The following is a 16,758-nucleotide window of genomic DNA, read 5'->3' as shown; positions in this document are numbered from 1 at the left end:
CTGGGCTGAATGGTAGAGTGGCATTATCCTAGGCTAGCAAGCGGCCGGAATCAGCCCAGTTGACGACGGTCAGCGAGGAAGGCAGATCTTGGGGTTATGTAAAACCTCTGCAGAGTGTATGGTTGATCGATCGATATATGTGCCAACTTGTCGGCTATGGACCTTTCCTGGGTTTCGCTTAAACTAGATAGAGAGATGAGTCCTTCTCTTCTTCCCCCGAGAGAGAGTGTCGATCGTAGCCAGGGGCTACGGCCTTGAGACAGTGCCGAGAGGGAGTTGGCCTATCGACTGAGCGATGGTATGGTATTGAGATGATGTAGAGGTGGTGGTATGTCGATCCCAGGATCGAAACCTGGCTCTAGAAAGGGAATGGGGTGGATTGTGTGTGGGAATGGTGTTAAAACTGGACAAACTACTATTATATACTTAATATGCTAAATGCATAGGAAACCCCAGCCTTATAGGTTCCTTTTGATTATATCCAATGTGCATCCAATTTCCACAAAGCAATGCTCATAGGGTTGGGAGTGGCCAGTACAAATCGTACTGATAATTTTTGACACACAGGTTCTGCTAAGGAGTTTAGCTCCGAGGAGTTTGACGGTTGAGGGGTTCGTGCCTACGATCGAGTTTGGCGATCTTATCTTCAAGCTGTTCTGAATGAATGCTACTTTTGATTCCGCTAATGCGGCGATGTAATAATTTACATAATTCCACACTATTTGTACTCTGATATTATCATTGTATGGATGTGATATTCGACTGGAATTTGGGTAATATAATCTACAATGGTCTTATTATACTTCGACACTGTGGATTTCCCTTCGTGGAAATCGGGGTCGTTTCAGTTGGTATCAGAGCCATACTTGAACATAGGATGAAACCCCTAGAAATGGACGATAGAATAGGATGTGAACAACCCTTCTTTCGGTTATATACCGACCCTGCATTTATTTTTATACAAGGCTTATCTATTATTGACCTGCTAACACATATTCCTTAAAACATGCAGATGGCAACGAACGTCGACTGGCCGCCTCTAGGACCGCTACCTTTGGACCACGCCAAGCTTACCTTCGACCTACATGAGCTCGGGGGTTTTGCATAGACCCTCTGCCGAGTTCTCATCACGTTAGGTGTCCCTGATGAGCTTGTCAAGGTCACCTGCACCGGGAAGCCAGCTTAGGAAGGAGGAATCAAAGGACTGATCATCACCTCAGTCGAGTTCCCAGCTAGCACTACCTTACCTTTTGTCCCAGCTTTCACCGAGTTGACTATAGAGGACACAGTCAAGGAGGGACTGTGAGCTATCTCACACAAGGCACTTCGCAGAGTGATGAGGGACCACTATGAGCACCTAAAGACGATAGAGTTCCGTCTACTTCCCTAGGCCCTCGACCTCAGCCTTACCCCTAGTGAGCAGAGTTTCGCAACCGGCAGAGTTATCCTTGCTGAGGAGAATAGATGCCTTCATGTCTCAGCTATCCACCTACTGGAGCAGGATAGGTACATTACCCAGCTAGAGCAGAGGAGACATCAGGACCAGGCCCTCTGGTGGGAGTACTAGGAGCGAGACTCACAAGGAGCACAGGAGCGAGCTAGTCTACTAGAGATAGTTGCCAAGCTGCAGGACGAGCTCAACCGTCGTGAGGAGGACCACAGAGCCAAGGTCGCTGACTTACAGGACAAAGCAGCCGACCTAGGCAATAGGAACTGCTACCTTGACAGCAAGGTCTTGGAGTTGCAGAGAGAGTTGGACGACAAGAAGGCCGAGTTCAACCACAGAGGAGACAGAGAGAGATCCAAGGGGATTGACATGCTGAAGATCCAATCTCGGAATAAGACCCTAACTCAGGAGCTAGAGGAGTTCAGGAAGAAGGCCATTCGCAACCAGGGTCACCTAATTGAGGCACTCAGGCAGACCGAGTACCTATAGGACAAGTGTGAGAGGACATGGAAGGCTTGGTAGAAGTCTGACAGGAAGCGCCTCAGGGAGATAAAGGGTATGTGGGATCAGCTACCCAAGGAGATTCGTAGCAAGACAAAGCCTAGGATAGAGGAGTTTGAGTTAGCCCCGACTCGCCTCAACCTAGATGCCTGCCCTACCCTACCTGGAGCCAAGCCTACTGAGGAGCTCACCGAGGCCTTAAAGTATGTGTCCCAACTTCACAAGTCTGATGAGGAGATTGAGATCGAGAATAGTCGTATCCCAGCTGTGGTATATGAGTTAGAGTAGAATGACCCTGCATGGTCATGAGTCATGTCAGTAGCTTCCGTAAGTTGTACCCCATGATGTACCCCTTATGAGATGTATTATGAGACATTATGCGTAGTACGATTCTCGCACGTCTTTAAGTGTAGCTACTAGAGATGATGCTATGTAATAAAACCCATGTAATGAATGTTTTGGATCTTATTGCATCTTATGGATCTTATTGCTTCTTTGTAATGAGTGTTGGATAGTGTAAATGTTTTTCTTTAAATCGTCAAAAATCATGTAATCATATTGAATTGTAAGCACTTTTGGCACAAGCACTAAATTCTCTATGATCCATGTTGCAGATGCCGAACCGCCGATCTAATCGCCTAATGAACCGTGGATGTGCGCCCACCCCTGAACTAGTTGAACTAAATGGGGGACATGGTGACAACAATTGTGGCCATGGCCGTGGCCGTGGACGTGGAGGGATACCCTTCCACCTGGAGAATACTCCGCCGCCTGAGGAGAACATTCCTCCACCACCACCACCAAACCTGGCAGAAGTGATGGCACAGCAGACCCAGCTTCTTGCAGCTCTTGTTGAAGGGGCAAACCGTCACCAGGGAGGTCAGCAGAATGACTTCCAAAGGAAGCTGGAGGGATTCCTGAAGCTATGGCCACCTACCTATGATGGCACCGACCCTGACCTGCTTATAGCCGATGACTGGCTCAAGGAAATGGAGAAGAAGCTTGACCTCACTACTTTCACCAATGGTGAGTGTGTTGGAGCTGCCACACACCAGCTCACAGGTACAGCATGTGCCTGGTGGGACAGTTTTAGTGATTCCCATGAGGACCCTACCAACATCTCGTGGGATGAGTTCGCCGAAGCATTCACTGAGTATCACATTCCCAAGGGTATCATGGAGGCCAAAGCGGAGGAGTTTCATAACATCAAGATGGGGAAGGAAAGGGTGAGTGAGTACACTACTTGCTTTGCTAATCTTCTTCGCTATGCCCCTTCCTATGTTGTGAACTCTGAGAAGGAGAAGCTATACTATTACCACAAGAGACTCAACCCACATATCAAGCTGAAGTTTGGCGGTATTGAGAGCAACACATTGCGTGCTCTGGTGGATCGCTGCATCTAGATTGAGAAGGACCATGCTGAAGCTAGAGAAGAGTATAGGGAGAGGAAGTGTAAGCTTGAGGAGTCCTTCCATGGACGTGATCGCAAGAGGTTCCATAGAGATGCACCCTCCAGGGAGCACTCTCGCCACAACAGGGATGACAACCCTGGATCGAGTAGGGGAAGTGGAGGCTACACCACCAAATACTCCCGCCCTGCTCAAGATCGTTACACCCAAGACCGTTATATGCAGGACCACAACACTTAGGACCATTCCAACTGTCCCCGCTCAGCAAGTAAACACCCAGCACAGAACCGCTCCGCACCAAGCATAGGAAACTGGAAGGCACCCGCGCCAACCCCTACAGGCGGTACGCCTTTCACCTGCTTTGCTTGTGGCCAACCAGGTCATAAAGCCGCTGAGTGCCCATAGAACTCAGCTGCTCAGAAGTCTCAGTTCAAGGGATCTACTACCCGTGGTCGTCTCAACCATCTAGACGTTGAGGAAGCACAAGCTGCCCCTGATGTGGTGTACGGTATGTTTTTAGTTAATGGCAATACTGCATCAGTTTTATTCGACTCTGGAGCAACTTGTTCTTACATATCATCCAAGTTTGCACGGGAGCATGACCTGCCTGTAACCCCACGTGAAAAGCCTATCATCACTAGTTCACCTTTAGGAGATCTAAAATGCACCCACATCTATAAGGGAGCGAGTCTCACCATTGAGGGTCTTATCTTTAAAGCCGACCTAACCCTGTTACCTTCCACGAACCTAGATATCATACTAGGTATGGATTGGTTAACCATTCACCGAGGTATCATATCATGTTCACCTAGATATGTCCAAGCGACCCACCCATCAGGCCAAGTCATTAGATGTGAACCCCAGTTTGGAAAGTCCACCTCTATCCTATGTGCCCTTAAGGCAAGTTCAGAATCATAAAAAGAGGAGAAGATAGTTCATGATGTGCCAGTAGTCAGAGACTATCCCAATGTATTCCCTGAAGAATTACCGAGTATGCCACTAGACCGTGATATAGAGTTCATCATTGATCTGTTGCCGGGAACAGGACCCATTGCCAAGAGACCCTATCGCATGTCAGTTGATGAACTGGCTGAGCTCAAGAAACAGCTTGATGAGCTCATCTTGAAGGGATATATTAGACCCAGTGCTTCACCCTGGGGATCCCCCGTTCTATTTGTCAAGAAGAAGGATGGTTCAATGAGAATGTGCATTGATTACCGGAACTTGAACGCAGTCACCATCAAGAACAAGTACCCCCTGCCAAGAATTGATGATCTGCTTGATCAGCTTCGAGGTGCTAAGTATTTCTCCAAGATTGATCTCAGATCCGGCTATCATCAGATGAAGATTCAAGAGAATGACATCCCGAAGACAGCTTTTGTGACTAGGTATGGTCAGTTTGAGTTCACCGTGGTGTCCTTTGGACTCACGAATGCTCCCGCATACTTCATGAACATGATGAATAAGGTTTTCATTGATGAACTGGATAAGTTCATGGTGGTATTCATTGATGACATCCTTGTCTATTCATCCACCACTAAAGAACACGAACATCATCTGAGAACTGTACTTGAGAAACTAGCCCAACATCAGCTTTATGCAAAGTTCAGCAAATATGAGTTTTGGTTACATGAAGTTGCCTTCCTAGGCCATGTACTATCAGCTGAAGGTGTTGCACTTGACCCGGCTAAGATTGAGGCTGTGAAAGAATGGGAACAACCCCGTAATGTGACAGAAGTCAGGAGTTTCTTGGGATTGGCTAGATATTATCGCCGATTCATCGAAAACTTCTCCAAGATAGCCCGTCCAACGACTAACCTTCTAAAGAAGACTAAGGAGTTTGAATAGATACCCGAGTATGAGCAAAGCTTCCAAGAATTGAAACAAAAGCTTACCATGACTCCTGTGCTAGCATTGCCTGATATCAGCAAAGATTTCATGGTCTATTGTGATGCATCCCGCCAAGGACTTGGATGTGTACTGATGCAAGATGGAAGAGTGATAGCTTATGCTTCTCGATAGTTGAAAGAACATGAGTACCGTTACCCTACTCATGATCTTGAGTTAGCAGTAGTTGTGCATGCCTTAAAAATCTGGAGGCACTACTTGATAGGCAACAAGTGTGATATCTACACCAATCATAAGAGCTTAAAGTACTTTTTCACACAAGAAGATCTGAATATGAGGCAACGCCGATGGCTAGAATTGATCAAGGACTACGACCTAGAAATTCACTATCATCCAGGAAAAGCTAATGTAGTCACAGATGCCCTCAGCCGTAAGAGTTACTATCACACTTTGATCACTGAATCCGTACCCCCTAAGCTCAAGGAAGAGATTGATGATTTCCAACTTGAGATACTACCGCATGGCTTATTAAATGAACTCCGCATACAATATAATCTCATAGATCGCATCCGTCAAGCTTAGAAAAATTGTGAAGAGATCGAATATCTCCGTGGTCTGATGAAACTAGGCTACAAGACCAACCACCATGAGGATGAACAAGGAACCATCTGGTTCAAGGACAGAATCTATGTACCTTCTGATCCAGCCCTACGAGAGGAAATTCTGTTAGAAGCCCATGATTCTAAGTATTGTATACACCCTGGGAATTCAAAGATGTATCAAGACTTGAAGAAACACTTTTGGTGGAAAGGCATGAAGACAGACATTGCAGGACATGTGGCACGATGCGACATCTATAATAGAGTAAAGGCTGAACATCAAAGGCCTACAGGATTGCTAAAGCCTCTTGACGTTCCTGAGTGGAAATGGGAGAGCATATCCATGGATTTCATAGTTGGATTGCCCCGTTCACAGAAAGGCAACGATTCCATCTGGGTGATTGTTGATCGTTTGACCAAGATTGCTCACTTTGTACCAGTAAAGATCAAGACCAATGCCGAAAAATTAGCAGATCTATATATTGAGCATATTCTCAGACTGCATGGAGCTCCCTCTACTATTGCATCTGATCGTGGTCCTCAATTTGTGTCCCAATTCTAGGAAGCTCTGCACAAGTCCATTGGAATCAAACTTGATTTCAGTACCACTTACCACCCACAGATAGATGGACAGACAGAATGAGTAAATCAGATCTTAGAAGACATGCTTCGCACTAGTGTACTAAACTATGGCTCTAATTGGGAGAAATGCTTACCCTATGCTGAGTTCTCTTACAACAACAACTACCAAGCCAGTATTAAGATGTCACCATTCGAAGCTCTGTATGGCAAACCATGTAAGACACCTCTGATGTGGTCCCAACCAGGAGAAAGATCGTTCTTTGACTCCGCTAAGATTCAAGATGCCGAAGAAGGAGTAGCTCAAGTAAGAGAGAATTTGAGAATTGCTCAAAGTCGATACAAGAGCTATGCTAACAAAAGGAGAAGAGAACTTGAGTTTAATGTGGGGGACTTCATCTATCTCAAGGTATCCTCGCTACATGGGACTGTCAGATTCCATGTGAAAGGAAAGCTTGCCCCTAGATTTGTTGGTCCATACAAAATTTGCAAGAGAATTGGAAAGCTCGCGTACAAACTTTAGCTACCCGGGGAATTGGCGGGTGTACATCCCATATTTTATGTCTCATAGCTATGCAAGTGTTTGAGGGTGCTCGATGAAGTGGTTCCAACTGATACACTTGACATTCAAGATACACTCGAGTATAAAAAACATCCTATCAGAATTCTGGACAGAGATACCAAAGAGACCCAAAGCAAAACTATTCCAATGTGCAAGATTCAATAGAGCAACCACACCGAGAGAGAAGCAACATGGGAGAAAGAGTCTGACCTCTGGCTATAATATCCTTACCTCTTTAAAGAGTACGTTACACTTTAATCTCGAGGACGAGATTCTATTAAGGGGGTAGGACTGTAACAACCCAAAAATCCATACACCAAAAATCACAACTATAAATTTTTTCTCAAAACTCCCATGTGATGATGAGTGTCATGTATAGAAGCCCAACCTAAGAGATGCCTTAGGTCTAACCCAACCCAAGTCAACACATAAGCATGGCATGTCATTTGTTAGTTATGTTTACTTAATTTCCAACAATCAAGGTGTTGCATACATTGTTAACTAAAATGGTGATTTGAATTTTGATGAATTATGTATTGATTAATAAAAACCACCAATTATTGAATTCCACAATGAATAATTATATTAACATGGAACCAATATCCCAAACATATACCATGACCAACACTTTTTCACCATGGAACATTATGCCATGGGTGCAACATGCTACTTGATTTATATACACATGTGTGAAGCATAAAACAAAAATAGAAAAAGGAAAAGAAAAATAGAAAAAGGAAAAGGAGAAGGCCTCGTAGCCCAGGCCTGCTCGGCTCGCCAGCGCGCAGCAGCCCAGCCAGCCCCCACCGCGCGTAGCTAGCCAGCCTGGCGTGCGCACGTAGGCCCAGCAAGCAGGCCTAGGCTACCGTAGCCGCCTGCGCGCCAAGCCCCGCCAGCTGCCACTTCCACATGGGCCCGCGCGTCAGCTGCGCGCTGTTCACCCACGTGCCCCTCTTCCCTTCTCCGCAGTCGCTGCCAGCGGACCCCGCCCGTCAGCCATCCCCTGCTCATCTTCCCCGCACCGCGCCCAACCGTCAGCCGACCAGAGGCCGACAGCGAGGGCAGAGCAGGCTAGGGGGTCATGCCCGGGCCATGGCCTTGCCCGCCCCCCTTGGCGCCGCGCCCACGCCAACTCCGTGCCAACCACCCACGCCCCGCGATGCCGCTCGATGCGCTCGGTGCAATCCTCAGCCGTCCGCCGTGGAGCTCGAAGCTCCGGCTATAAGAGCCCCAGCCCTGGAGCCCTAGCGATCATCCATCACCCGCCGCCATTTGGTGGCCATACATTGCACACCGGAACCAAGAGAGAGGAGGGAGAAGGGGAAGGAAGGAGAGGAGGAAAGCATCGAAGCCGCTGTGGAAAAAGGAGATCACCAGAGCCGAAGGTGACGCCGTCGTCTTCATCACTGGCGCGGGCAATGCGGCACTGCACGGCCACTGGAGCTGCACAGCCTCGAATCGACATGGCATCACCACCCACTCTTCCACGCCACCCACGGTGAGCTTTTCCTCCCTTCCGGTCTCTCTCTGCTGCCGGACCTCACCGTCGGCCATGGCGCTCCACACCTGGAGCGCGTAGGCCAGTGCCTTGCCTCCGGCCACTAGGAACACACGCACCCTCGCACACATCAGTAACACACCGTGACCACCCCACCGGAGCCCGTAGCGCACCAGCGTGCGCATCGCCATCGACACCGTGTCTCCATGGCCGCTGGAGCCCCTAACGGCCACCTGGGAGTTCAAAGCCCCGCTTGAGCCCTGGACGCCTTCGTCGTGCACCCACGAAACCACCGGAGCCATTGTCTGCCCAGCCTAGTTACTGGAGAGCCGGCGTGTGCGACCTTGCCACCGGCGGGCACCGCCGAGCCACCAGCCGTCGTGGCCAACGCCTTGGAAGACCCCGGCCACCACTAGGGCCCCAGGATCATGATCGCCGTGGCCTAGGGCAGCCTTTCCCCTCCCCAGTTGGGCACCAGCCTCACCACAGAAGCTCACCAGTGAAGCTCGCCGCTGGCAGGAGCGCCGCCGCGGGAGAAAGACAGGGGAAACATCCCCCCTCGCTGACACCCCTGCGTGAACTCGGTGCATATGAGCCGAGCCGAGAGGAACAGACAATGGACTCGGTCCACCGTAGACCAGTCTGCGGTCCATGGACCATGAACTTGGGTCCACCGTGAGCCAAGCCCACGCCCACAGCCTAAACACGAGGCCTAGTAAGAGCCCACGGCCGTGACGTGGCAGCATCACAGCGTGCCACGTGTCTGACCCGGCCCAGCCCAGACCAGCCCAACCCAAAGCCCGTTTGAGACCCAACCGTGTTGATCATTGACTGGTCAACATTGACCATTGACCTGGTCCCACATGACAGCGACACGGACACTGTGGACCCACACGACAGGTGCTGACATCATGCTGACGTCACACGGGACCCACATGTCAGCAGCCCATGCAACCAGGGTGACGTCATGCTGACATCATGTTGACATCAGCTGCTGACGTCAGCAGCCAGGCCCCCACATGTCAGTGACCCTGACTATTGACTGTTGACTCGACGTTGACCACCGTTGACATTGATCGGACCCACCTGTCAGTGACCCAATAGCCTTTGGCCCCACCTGTCGGTGTGGACGACGCTGATGACATCATGCTGATGTCATGCTGATGTCAGCAAGCCACGTGGACCAACCACAGCATGACACATGTCAGCCCAGGATTAATTCAGCCTTTTCCATTTTCAGAAATAGATTTAAACTTCGGAAATTCATAACTAATTCATATGACCTCAGAAAAATACGAAACCAGGACCAAAATTCATCTAAAATCAAGCTCTACGCAATGAACCCTTGTTTGAGTGCATTTGGCTCTTTTGAATTTTTATTGTTCCTTTGTGCTATTCTATAGACGTCGCTAACGCGACTATAATACGATCGTTTGCAGACACGGAGGAGAAATAGACAGACGAGGACTGTGAGTACCGTGAGGAGTACGGAGACGACTACACTGAAGGTGCCACATCCCACCTAATATCGTAGCACCTATTACGCATGGCTAATATAGAACTGCTATGACTTTACTTCATTGATGTAATCATACTGTGATAGGACTTGCATGGTGGTATGCTTACTTGATGGCCTCTACCTTGACGTAACCTTACCCCTGCTCACCCAACTGTTAGGCTAGTCACACGCTTGCTACTATACTTCATTGCTTATTACTTCTGCTACGCTTGCACTATATTGATGCGTGGTGGAAATTGGTGTTATCTGGACTATGGGGAGAGTGTTGCGTGTGTGACTTGGGTGCATGGAGGGTGAGGGTTGTGTCGACCAAATTGGAGTATACGACGAGCCTAGGGCAAGTCTTGCCGTGTGGTACTACCTGGGCACTCCTAGAATGGATACCTGTGGTGGGTAAATGGTATATGAGGTGGTCCTGGGTGTGAACCTGTGATGGGAGGAGCCCGGGATGGAGGTGCTGTGGTGGCACGATAAATGGAAACCCTGATGGAGACATTCTGGCTTGGTCATCTCTAAGGACTTACTAGTACTCAGATTCACCGGGAAGCCTTACGTACCACTCGCCCTATATGGTGCGGGACGGCCGGACTACTTGGTAGGATATTGCCGCTACTGCTAGGTTGATAGCGGACAGTGTAAGGAGGTACGGGGCGTGGAAGATTTCCCCCACACCCTTTTGAGACTTTATGGAGACCTTGTGGACCCAGCTCATGACTCATAGTTTTAGCCACCCCAGACCAGACTTGGGGTGTATCAGGGCTGAATGGTAGAGTGGCATTATCCTAGGCTAGCAAGCGGCCGGAATCAGCCCAGTTGACGACGGTCAGCGAGGAAGGCGAATCTTGTGGTTATGTAAACCTCTGCAGAGTGTATGGTTGATCGATCGATATATGTGCCGACTTGTCGGCTATGGACCTTTCCTAGGTTTCGCTTAAACTAGATAGAGAGATGAGTCCTTCTCTTCTTCCCCCGAGAGAGAGTGTCGGTCGTAGCTAGGGGCTACGGCCTTGAGACAGTGCCGAGACGGAGTTGGCCTGTCGACTGAGCGATGGTATGGTATGGAGATGATGCGGAGGTGGTGGTATGTCGATCCCAGGATCGAAACCTGGCTCTGGAAAGGGAATGGGGTGGATTATGTGTGGGAATGGTGTTAAAACTGGACAAACTACTATTATATACTTAATATGCTAAATGCATAGGAAACCCCAGCCTTATAGGTTCCTTTTGATTATATCCAATGTGCATCCAATTTCCACAAAGCAATGCTCATAGGGTTGGGAGTGGCCAGTACAAATCGTTATGATAATTTTTGGCACACAGGTTCTGTTGAGGAGTTTAGCTCTGAGGAGTTTGACGGTTGAGGGGTTCGTGCCTACGCTCGAGTTTGGCGATCTTATCTTCAAGCTGTTCTGAATGAATGCTACTTTTGATTCCGCCAATGCGACGATGTAATAATTTACGTAATTCCGCACTATTTGTACTCTGATATTATCGTTGTATGGATGTGATATTCGACTAGAATTTGGGTAATATGATCTACAATGGTCTTATTACACTTCGACGTTGTGGATTTTCCTTCATGGAAATCGGAGTCGTTTCAAGACACCTGTGTCGAGAGCTTCCAAATTGACCCAAGCCGTGACGCGGGAAAAATTGCCGCGTGGGTTTCCAGACCTGGGAAAATGGCGGGATCCTGGCGGGAAAAGCTGCTTCCAAACTAGCCTGTAGCCGTTGGATCCATCATGCGGCACAGTGCATCGACCATCTGCACGAGATGAAACGTGCGCCTGATCTCTTTGTTTGTTCTTTTTTTTTTCCTGTTACCTTTTTTGTTTCACATCATGTGGAAGGGTGGAAGGTGCCGGCCGGGGTCCCTTTTTCGGGTACATTCTCGCGATGGATCCGTAGTGTCTACAGTAGAGAAGGCGATGACACCGTGCGCGTAGGACCACAATGGTGTGAGTGACAATAATAAGGTCTGACACGATGATGCTTTAGGCCTTGTTCGGTTATACAGAATTGATTTCTGACCTTGCTGTTTCTTCGCTATTTTCTACATGTCTGGAACTATTTCCGGTCAGGAAGGAACATGAACGTCGTAACCGAACGGAGCCTTAGACATGATAACGTTGCTGTCAGCGTCAGTGCCACCGACCGGGCGGCGCACCGTGAGATCGCAGCGCCGGCCGGCCGGGTCTCCAGCCTCCAGTATCCAGGGTGCCGCGCTCCCGCGGCACGCTGAAACGCGGCCAAACTAACAGCTGTGTTAGGCGCATGCATCCTACGTGTGCGTTATCCATTTCTCCAACTACCGATACGTACTGCTTTAATTTGCTGACAAATTTGATCCTCCAAGTTTAGCTAGCCGTCTTCTAGAAGACTACAACGTGTGCTGCCAGCTTCACGTTGTTACGCCATGATATTATTATAATAATTATTACTACGACCATCCAAGAGGAAATGCAAAACGCAGCGCGCGTACGTGATCTTGGAGTAGATTGCAAAGTAGACGCAATGGCTTCCTGTTCCTGCATACGGAGTAGTATATTGTGTGTGTATGGCGCGCTATCAGAGTAGCGTTACAATAGGGTAGGGCTTTTGAAGGACATGAGGCGTACGTATAGGTGATAGGTCACAACCGAAAATTAAACGATCGTACGTGGTGAGGCGCCGGCCAACATGACGATGTAATGTAACGTCACGTCATGATCTTTGGTGAACATGCTGAACAATACTATTTCCATCATTTTCTTTGGATGACCACCACAGAACAGATGTAGGTCATCAATAGCCACACCACACCTCGGCCGTCCAAGGAAAGCATGGGCACGTACATGTCCGTTTTATCCGCAGCAGCCGACTAGTAGCGCGTCCATACAATCAGGGTTTGTGCGCGGCGGCTGTCGTCCGTCGAGCACCAAACCTAAAGCACCGACTCGGTGATCCGCGAACGCCAATGCGAGGAGAGATCGAGAGAGGAGTCCTGTGAAGCACCCCCTCCTTTTCCGCCAACTCGTACGTCTTTGGGGCGCCGGCGCCCTGATAAAAAGATTGTTGTCTTATCCATAATGCATCGATCCAAGGCCGGCCGGTTTGATTTTGATCCCATCCGGGACCCAAGTGCTCTCGATCAGACGATCACGTGCTCCAGATCCACAACACCGGCAGTCCGGGCGACGAACGGTGCGTGCGCTGGCTGGAGGCCTGGAGCTGAGTCAGCTGAAGAAGAACGGTGTAGTGCGCTGTGTTTGGGTTTGGGAGCCGCCGAAGTCAGTACCTGATGACTCGGCGAGCACCTGGAGCCGGATTCGATGCTCAGGAGTCGTCGGTCGCACCACGAGTCCACGACCACAGCTGCGGAGAACGGAGTGGAGCCCTGCAGGGCCCAGGCATGATGCGATACGCATGCGTCATCGATCGGCAGCGACTCCCACTTCGATGGAGTGGACGAAACGTGCCCACGCTAAAACTTTATTATTATCCGATGCCTAAGGATACTAATCCGTGATCCCTCCATTCCGAAGTACGAGCCAATCCCAACTTTTCTAAGGAGTTAAAAAGTATCAAGTTTGATTAAATTTATATAATAAGAAAATAATAACATTTAGGCAAAATTTGTCACGAGACATTGAAAATGACTTTCTTTTGCTACCCGACACTGAAAATAGTCTGATTTGCTAAAAGACACTTTCTTTCTTGTTAAATTTAGTGATGGACATTGCCTCTAATAAAATATTTATTTCTAGATTTAAAGGAGAGAGAAGAGGGAAAAATATCATTTTTACACCTGCCTCTTTCCTCTTCCCCTTAGCGAGAGTGAGGAATTAAACGACTAATTAATGGATGGATGGATCCTGCGCGCGCGCGTACATGCAGGCTGCAGCAGCAGCACGCCACGGTCGATGAGATGCTAAAGTTCGTGATGCACTGGATCGTGTCCCACATCGAGGACGGGGACAAGGAGCTGGGCAAGCCGGTGCTCACCACCGAGTTCGGGCTGTCGCACCGTGCCACGGGCTTGGACCACTCCCACCGCGAGTCTTCTAAGGTTGTGTTCGCATGATACATGAGAGTGATAAGTTGTTTTGTCGTGAGAGAAAAATGCTCTAGCTGATAAGCAGCCGATAAGTTCTTAAGCGAACAGGTAGACATCGTCTACAGGTCGGCCGTTCGTTGTGGCACCGGCGTCGGCGCCTTCGTATAGCAGCTCGCCGTGGAGGACATGGAGGAGTTCCACAACGACTTCTCCGTCGTGCCCAGCGAGCACCCGTCGCCGCACAGGCTTATCAAGTCACAGTCGTGCTGGCTGGCCAAGCTGAGGCAATGCGGATGCTGTCGGTGTGTGCCGCCGGCTCGTCGGTCGAGACGGGTCGTCGGCGGACGAGTAGGCCATCACGTCGCAGCAATCGGCGGCGGTGGCGGCGGCCATGGCGCAGGGGTCTTCGCGGTTCAAGGATGTCGTGCAGCAGCCTAAAGGGCGCTGGGGCGCGCGGATCTACGAGCGCCACGCCTGGTTGCGGCTCGCCTCGTTCGCTGACGACGAGGCCGCCAGCGCGCGCCTACGACGTCGCTGCGCTCCGCTACGACGTCCGCCGACGAGGAGGCTCGGCGCCGTCGGCCCGTCCAGCGCCGACGCAGCGTCGACCACGCCGAATTGGAGCCTCGGTGACGACCTCAGCAGGCTGGACTGCGTGGGCTCCGCCAGCGGCATGGCGTGCGGGCCGGGTGCCATCGCCTCGCCGACCTGGCATCTGCCGTCTGGCGTCGCCACGCGAGCCCCGCCGCTGATGTGGGCGTAAGGCGCTGGGGCCGACGCCGCTGTTGTTGGGCTGCCCCACGTGGCCGGGAGTGGAGCCCGATGAGGTGTCCGCGGTGGTGCAGCCTACCAGGCCATGGCCCATGGGCGCAGCCTCCCTAGAAAAAAAAAGAAAAGAAAAAAGGAGAGGGGAAGAAGAAAGAGGAGGCACAAAAATAACATTTTATCGCTAGCAAAGGAAGGTTATTTTCAGTGCCCCGTTGCAAATTTTGCCTAACATTTATGATATCAAAAAAGTATCATTAGATTCTTCATTAATTATATTTTCATGGTATACATATTTGATGTCATAAATCTCTATACTCCTCTCTATAATTTTGGTTAAACTTGATATGTTTTACCTCTCCAAAAAAATTAAAATGACTTATAATTTAAAATGAAGAGACAGAATGAGAGTGCGTGCTCTCTATTTTAGAAATAAGGGATAAAAAAAGTTTTGTACTGTAATAGACAACAGGTATAAGGGCCCCTGCCATAGGTGTGCCGGACACTAGGTGTTCTACTACCAGTGCTATTCGTCTCTTTTCAACATGACACGCAGACGCCGTGGCAGGCTCTAGGAGTTGTACTACAAGCGCTCAGCGTTTTGCTTCCGAAACTTGTCCACGAGAACATGCATGCGCACGAGGTTTTGTGCCCCACGCGTTGTGCGCATGCAACTAATAACCATGCGCGGGCGACAAGCTAGCTGCTAGCGAAGAAGAAGCGACGCCAACATGGGCCGCAGGTGTTGCAACGACATGAGCATGTCTTGACCCACCTGCAAGCCTCCATGCTAAAGATGGCAACGGGCACAGAATGCCCGCATGCCCGCGGGCATGGAACCTGATGGGTAAGGATACGGGCACCACTTCTTGCCCACGGGCACGGGCGCGGGCACCATCCTGAACCCAGAGGATAGTTCTTCGCGGGCAAAGAAATTTGCTATCCTCGCCCGCTTATCCGCCAAACCCGCTCCACAGGTCTGACATATGGGACCTACAAGCAAATATATGTATATATACACTATTTGTTGTGAATATGTATCTTCGTATCTCTTGTAATGCACTATGATTTATGTATATGCTCAACCTGGCGGGCACAAGGGCATGCCCGCGAGCATTTCATGCCCGCGGATGGAGGGCGCGGGCGTGGTTTGTTGCCCGTGGCGGGTCGTGGGCGCGGGCGCGGGCACGGGTGAGAGATTTAGCTGGCGGGCGCGTGCGTAAGAAGGTAGTATCCGCGGGCACCACGCCCGTTGCCGTCTTTATCCATGCATGCAGTCGAACCCCTGGCACAAGAGGGGGGCACGTGCCCCCAACTCAAATTTTTGATTTTTTTGAAAATATACCTTCTTTCGTGTAGATATAGAGATCCATCGGTAACAGACCGCCACTCAAATTTTGTGCTAGCTAGTTTCGCTCTTGGACGGACACCTCGAGAAGATAACCTGGATAAGGCTCACAAACAGTGGCAGAGTCTGATGGTCAGCTCTAGGCTACAACAGAAGATGTTAGTGATGATTCAAGACTGTCGGCCACGGCTAAGGGATTAGAAACGGCGCCCAACACCACCACCAAGGAAAGGTTAGGACATGAAACAATAGAAGCCCTCTAGAACCATGTAACTTATATTCCTATTGCCCTCCGATATATAAGGTTGGGCATGAGCTCCTGTAGAAGGTATCGAACAATCGAATACCAAATCAAACCCTAGTTCTGTAGCATACCGCTCTCCTACCACCTCTCTCTCTCTCTCCCTCTATTGTAAGAACTCGATTGAGCATTTTAACACGAAGAACATCAATATTGAACGTAGGCTTTAAAGGCCCAAACCAGGATAAACCTTTTGTGTTTTGAGAGCTAAACCACCGAAGACCCACGCACTGATCCATGTCCGGATCATTAGATTATTGCCGCAGTATTGAACCGACGACAGGTACAGACTCTCTTCGTTATTTTTTTTAGTTGTCGCATTAGCTTTGTTCTAAGTTGAATATTT

General features: G+C 49.6%; 1 protein-coding gene across 1 annotated transcript; it reads left to right on the top strand.

Moving 5' to 3' along the window:
* Positions 1-2,937: 2,937 nt before the first annotated feature.
* LOC136549047 (uncharacterized) lies at positions 2,938-3,351 on the top strand. The gene has a single exon (XM_066540359.1). The coding sequence runs from the start codon at positions 2,938-2,940 to the stop codon at positions 3,349-3,351; it is 414 nt and encodes a 137-aa protein (XP_066396456.1).
* Positions 3,352-16,758: the final 13,407 nt, after the last annotated feature.

Source organism: Miscanthus floridulus, chromosome 4 (assembly GCF_019320115.1).
Source record: "Miscanthus floridulus cultivar M001 chromosome 4, ASM1932011v1, whole genome shotgun sequence".
NCBI classification, from domain to species: domain Eukaryota; kingdom Viridiplantae; phylum Streptophyta; class Magnoliopsida; order Poales; family Poaceae; genus Miscanthus; species Miscanthus floridulus.
Note: the sequence above shows the minus strand (reverse complement) of the source record. Positions and strands in the feature narration are given on the sequence as shown.

What these genes read in the sequence shown, in the direction of transcription:
- LOC136549047 (XM_066540359.1), top strand. Translation starts at nt 2,938, where the DNA reads ATGGAGAAGAAGCTTGACCTCACTACTTTCACCAATGGTGAGTGTGTT.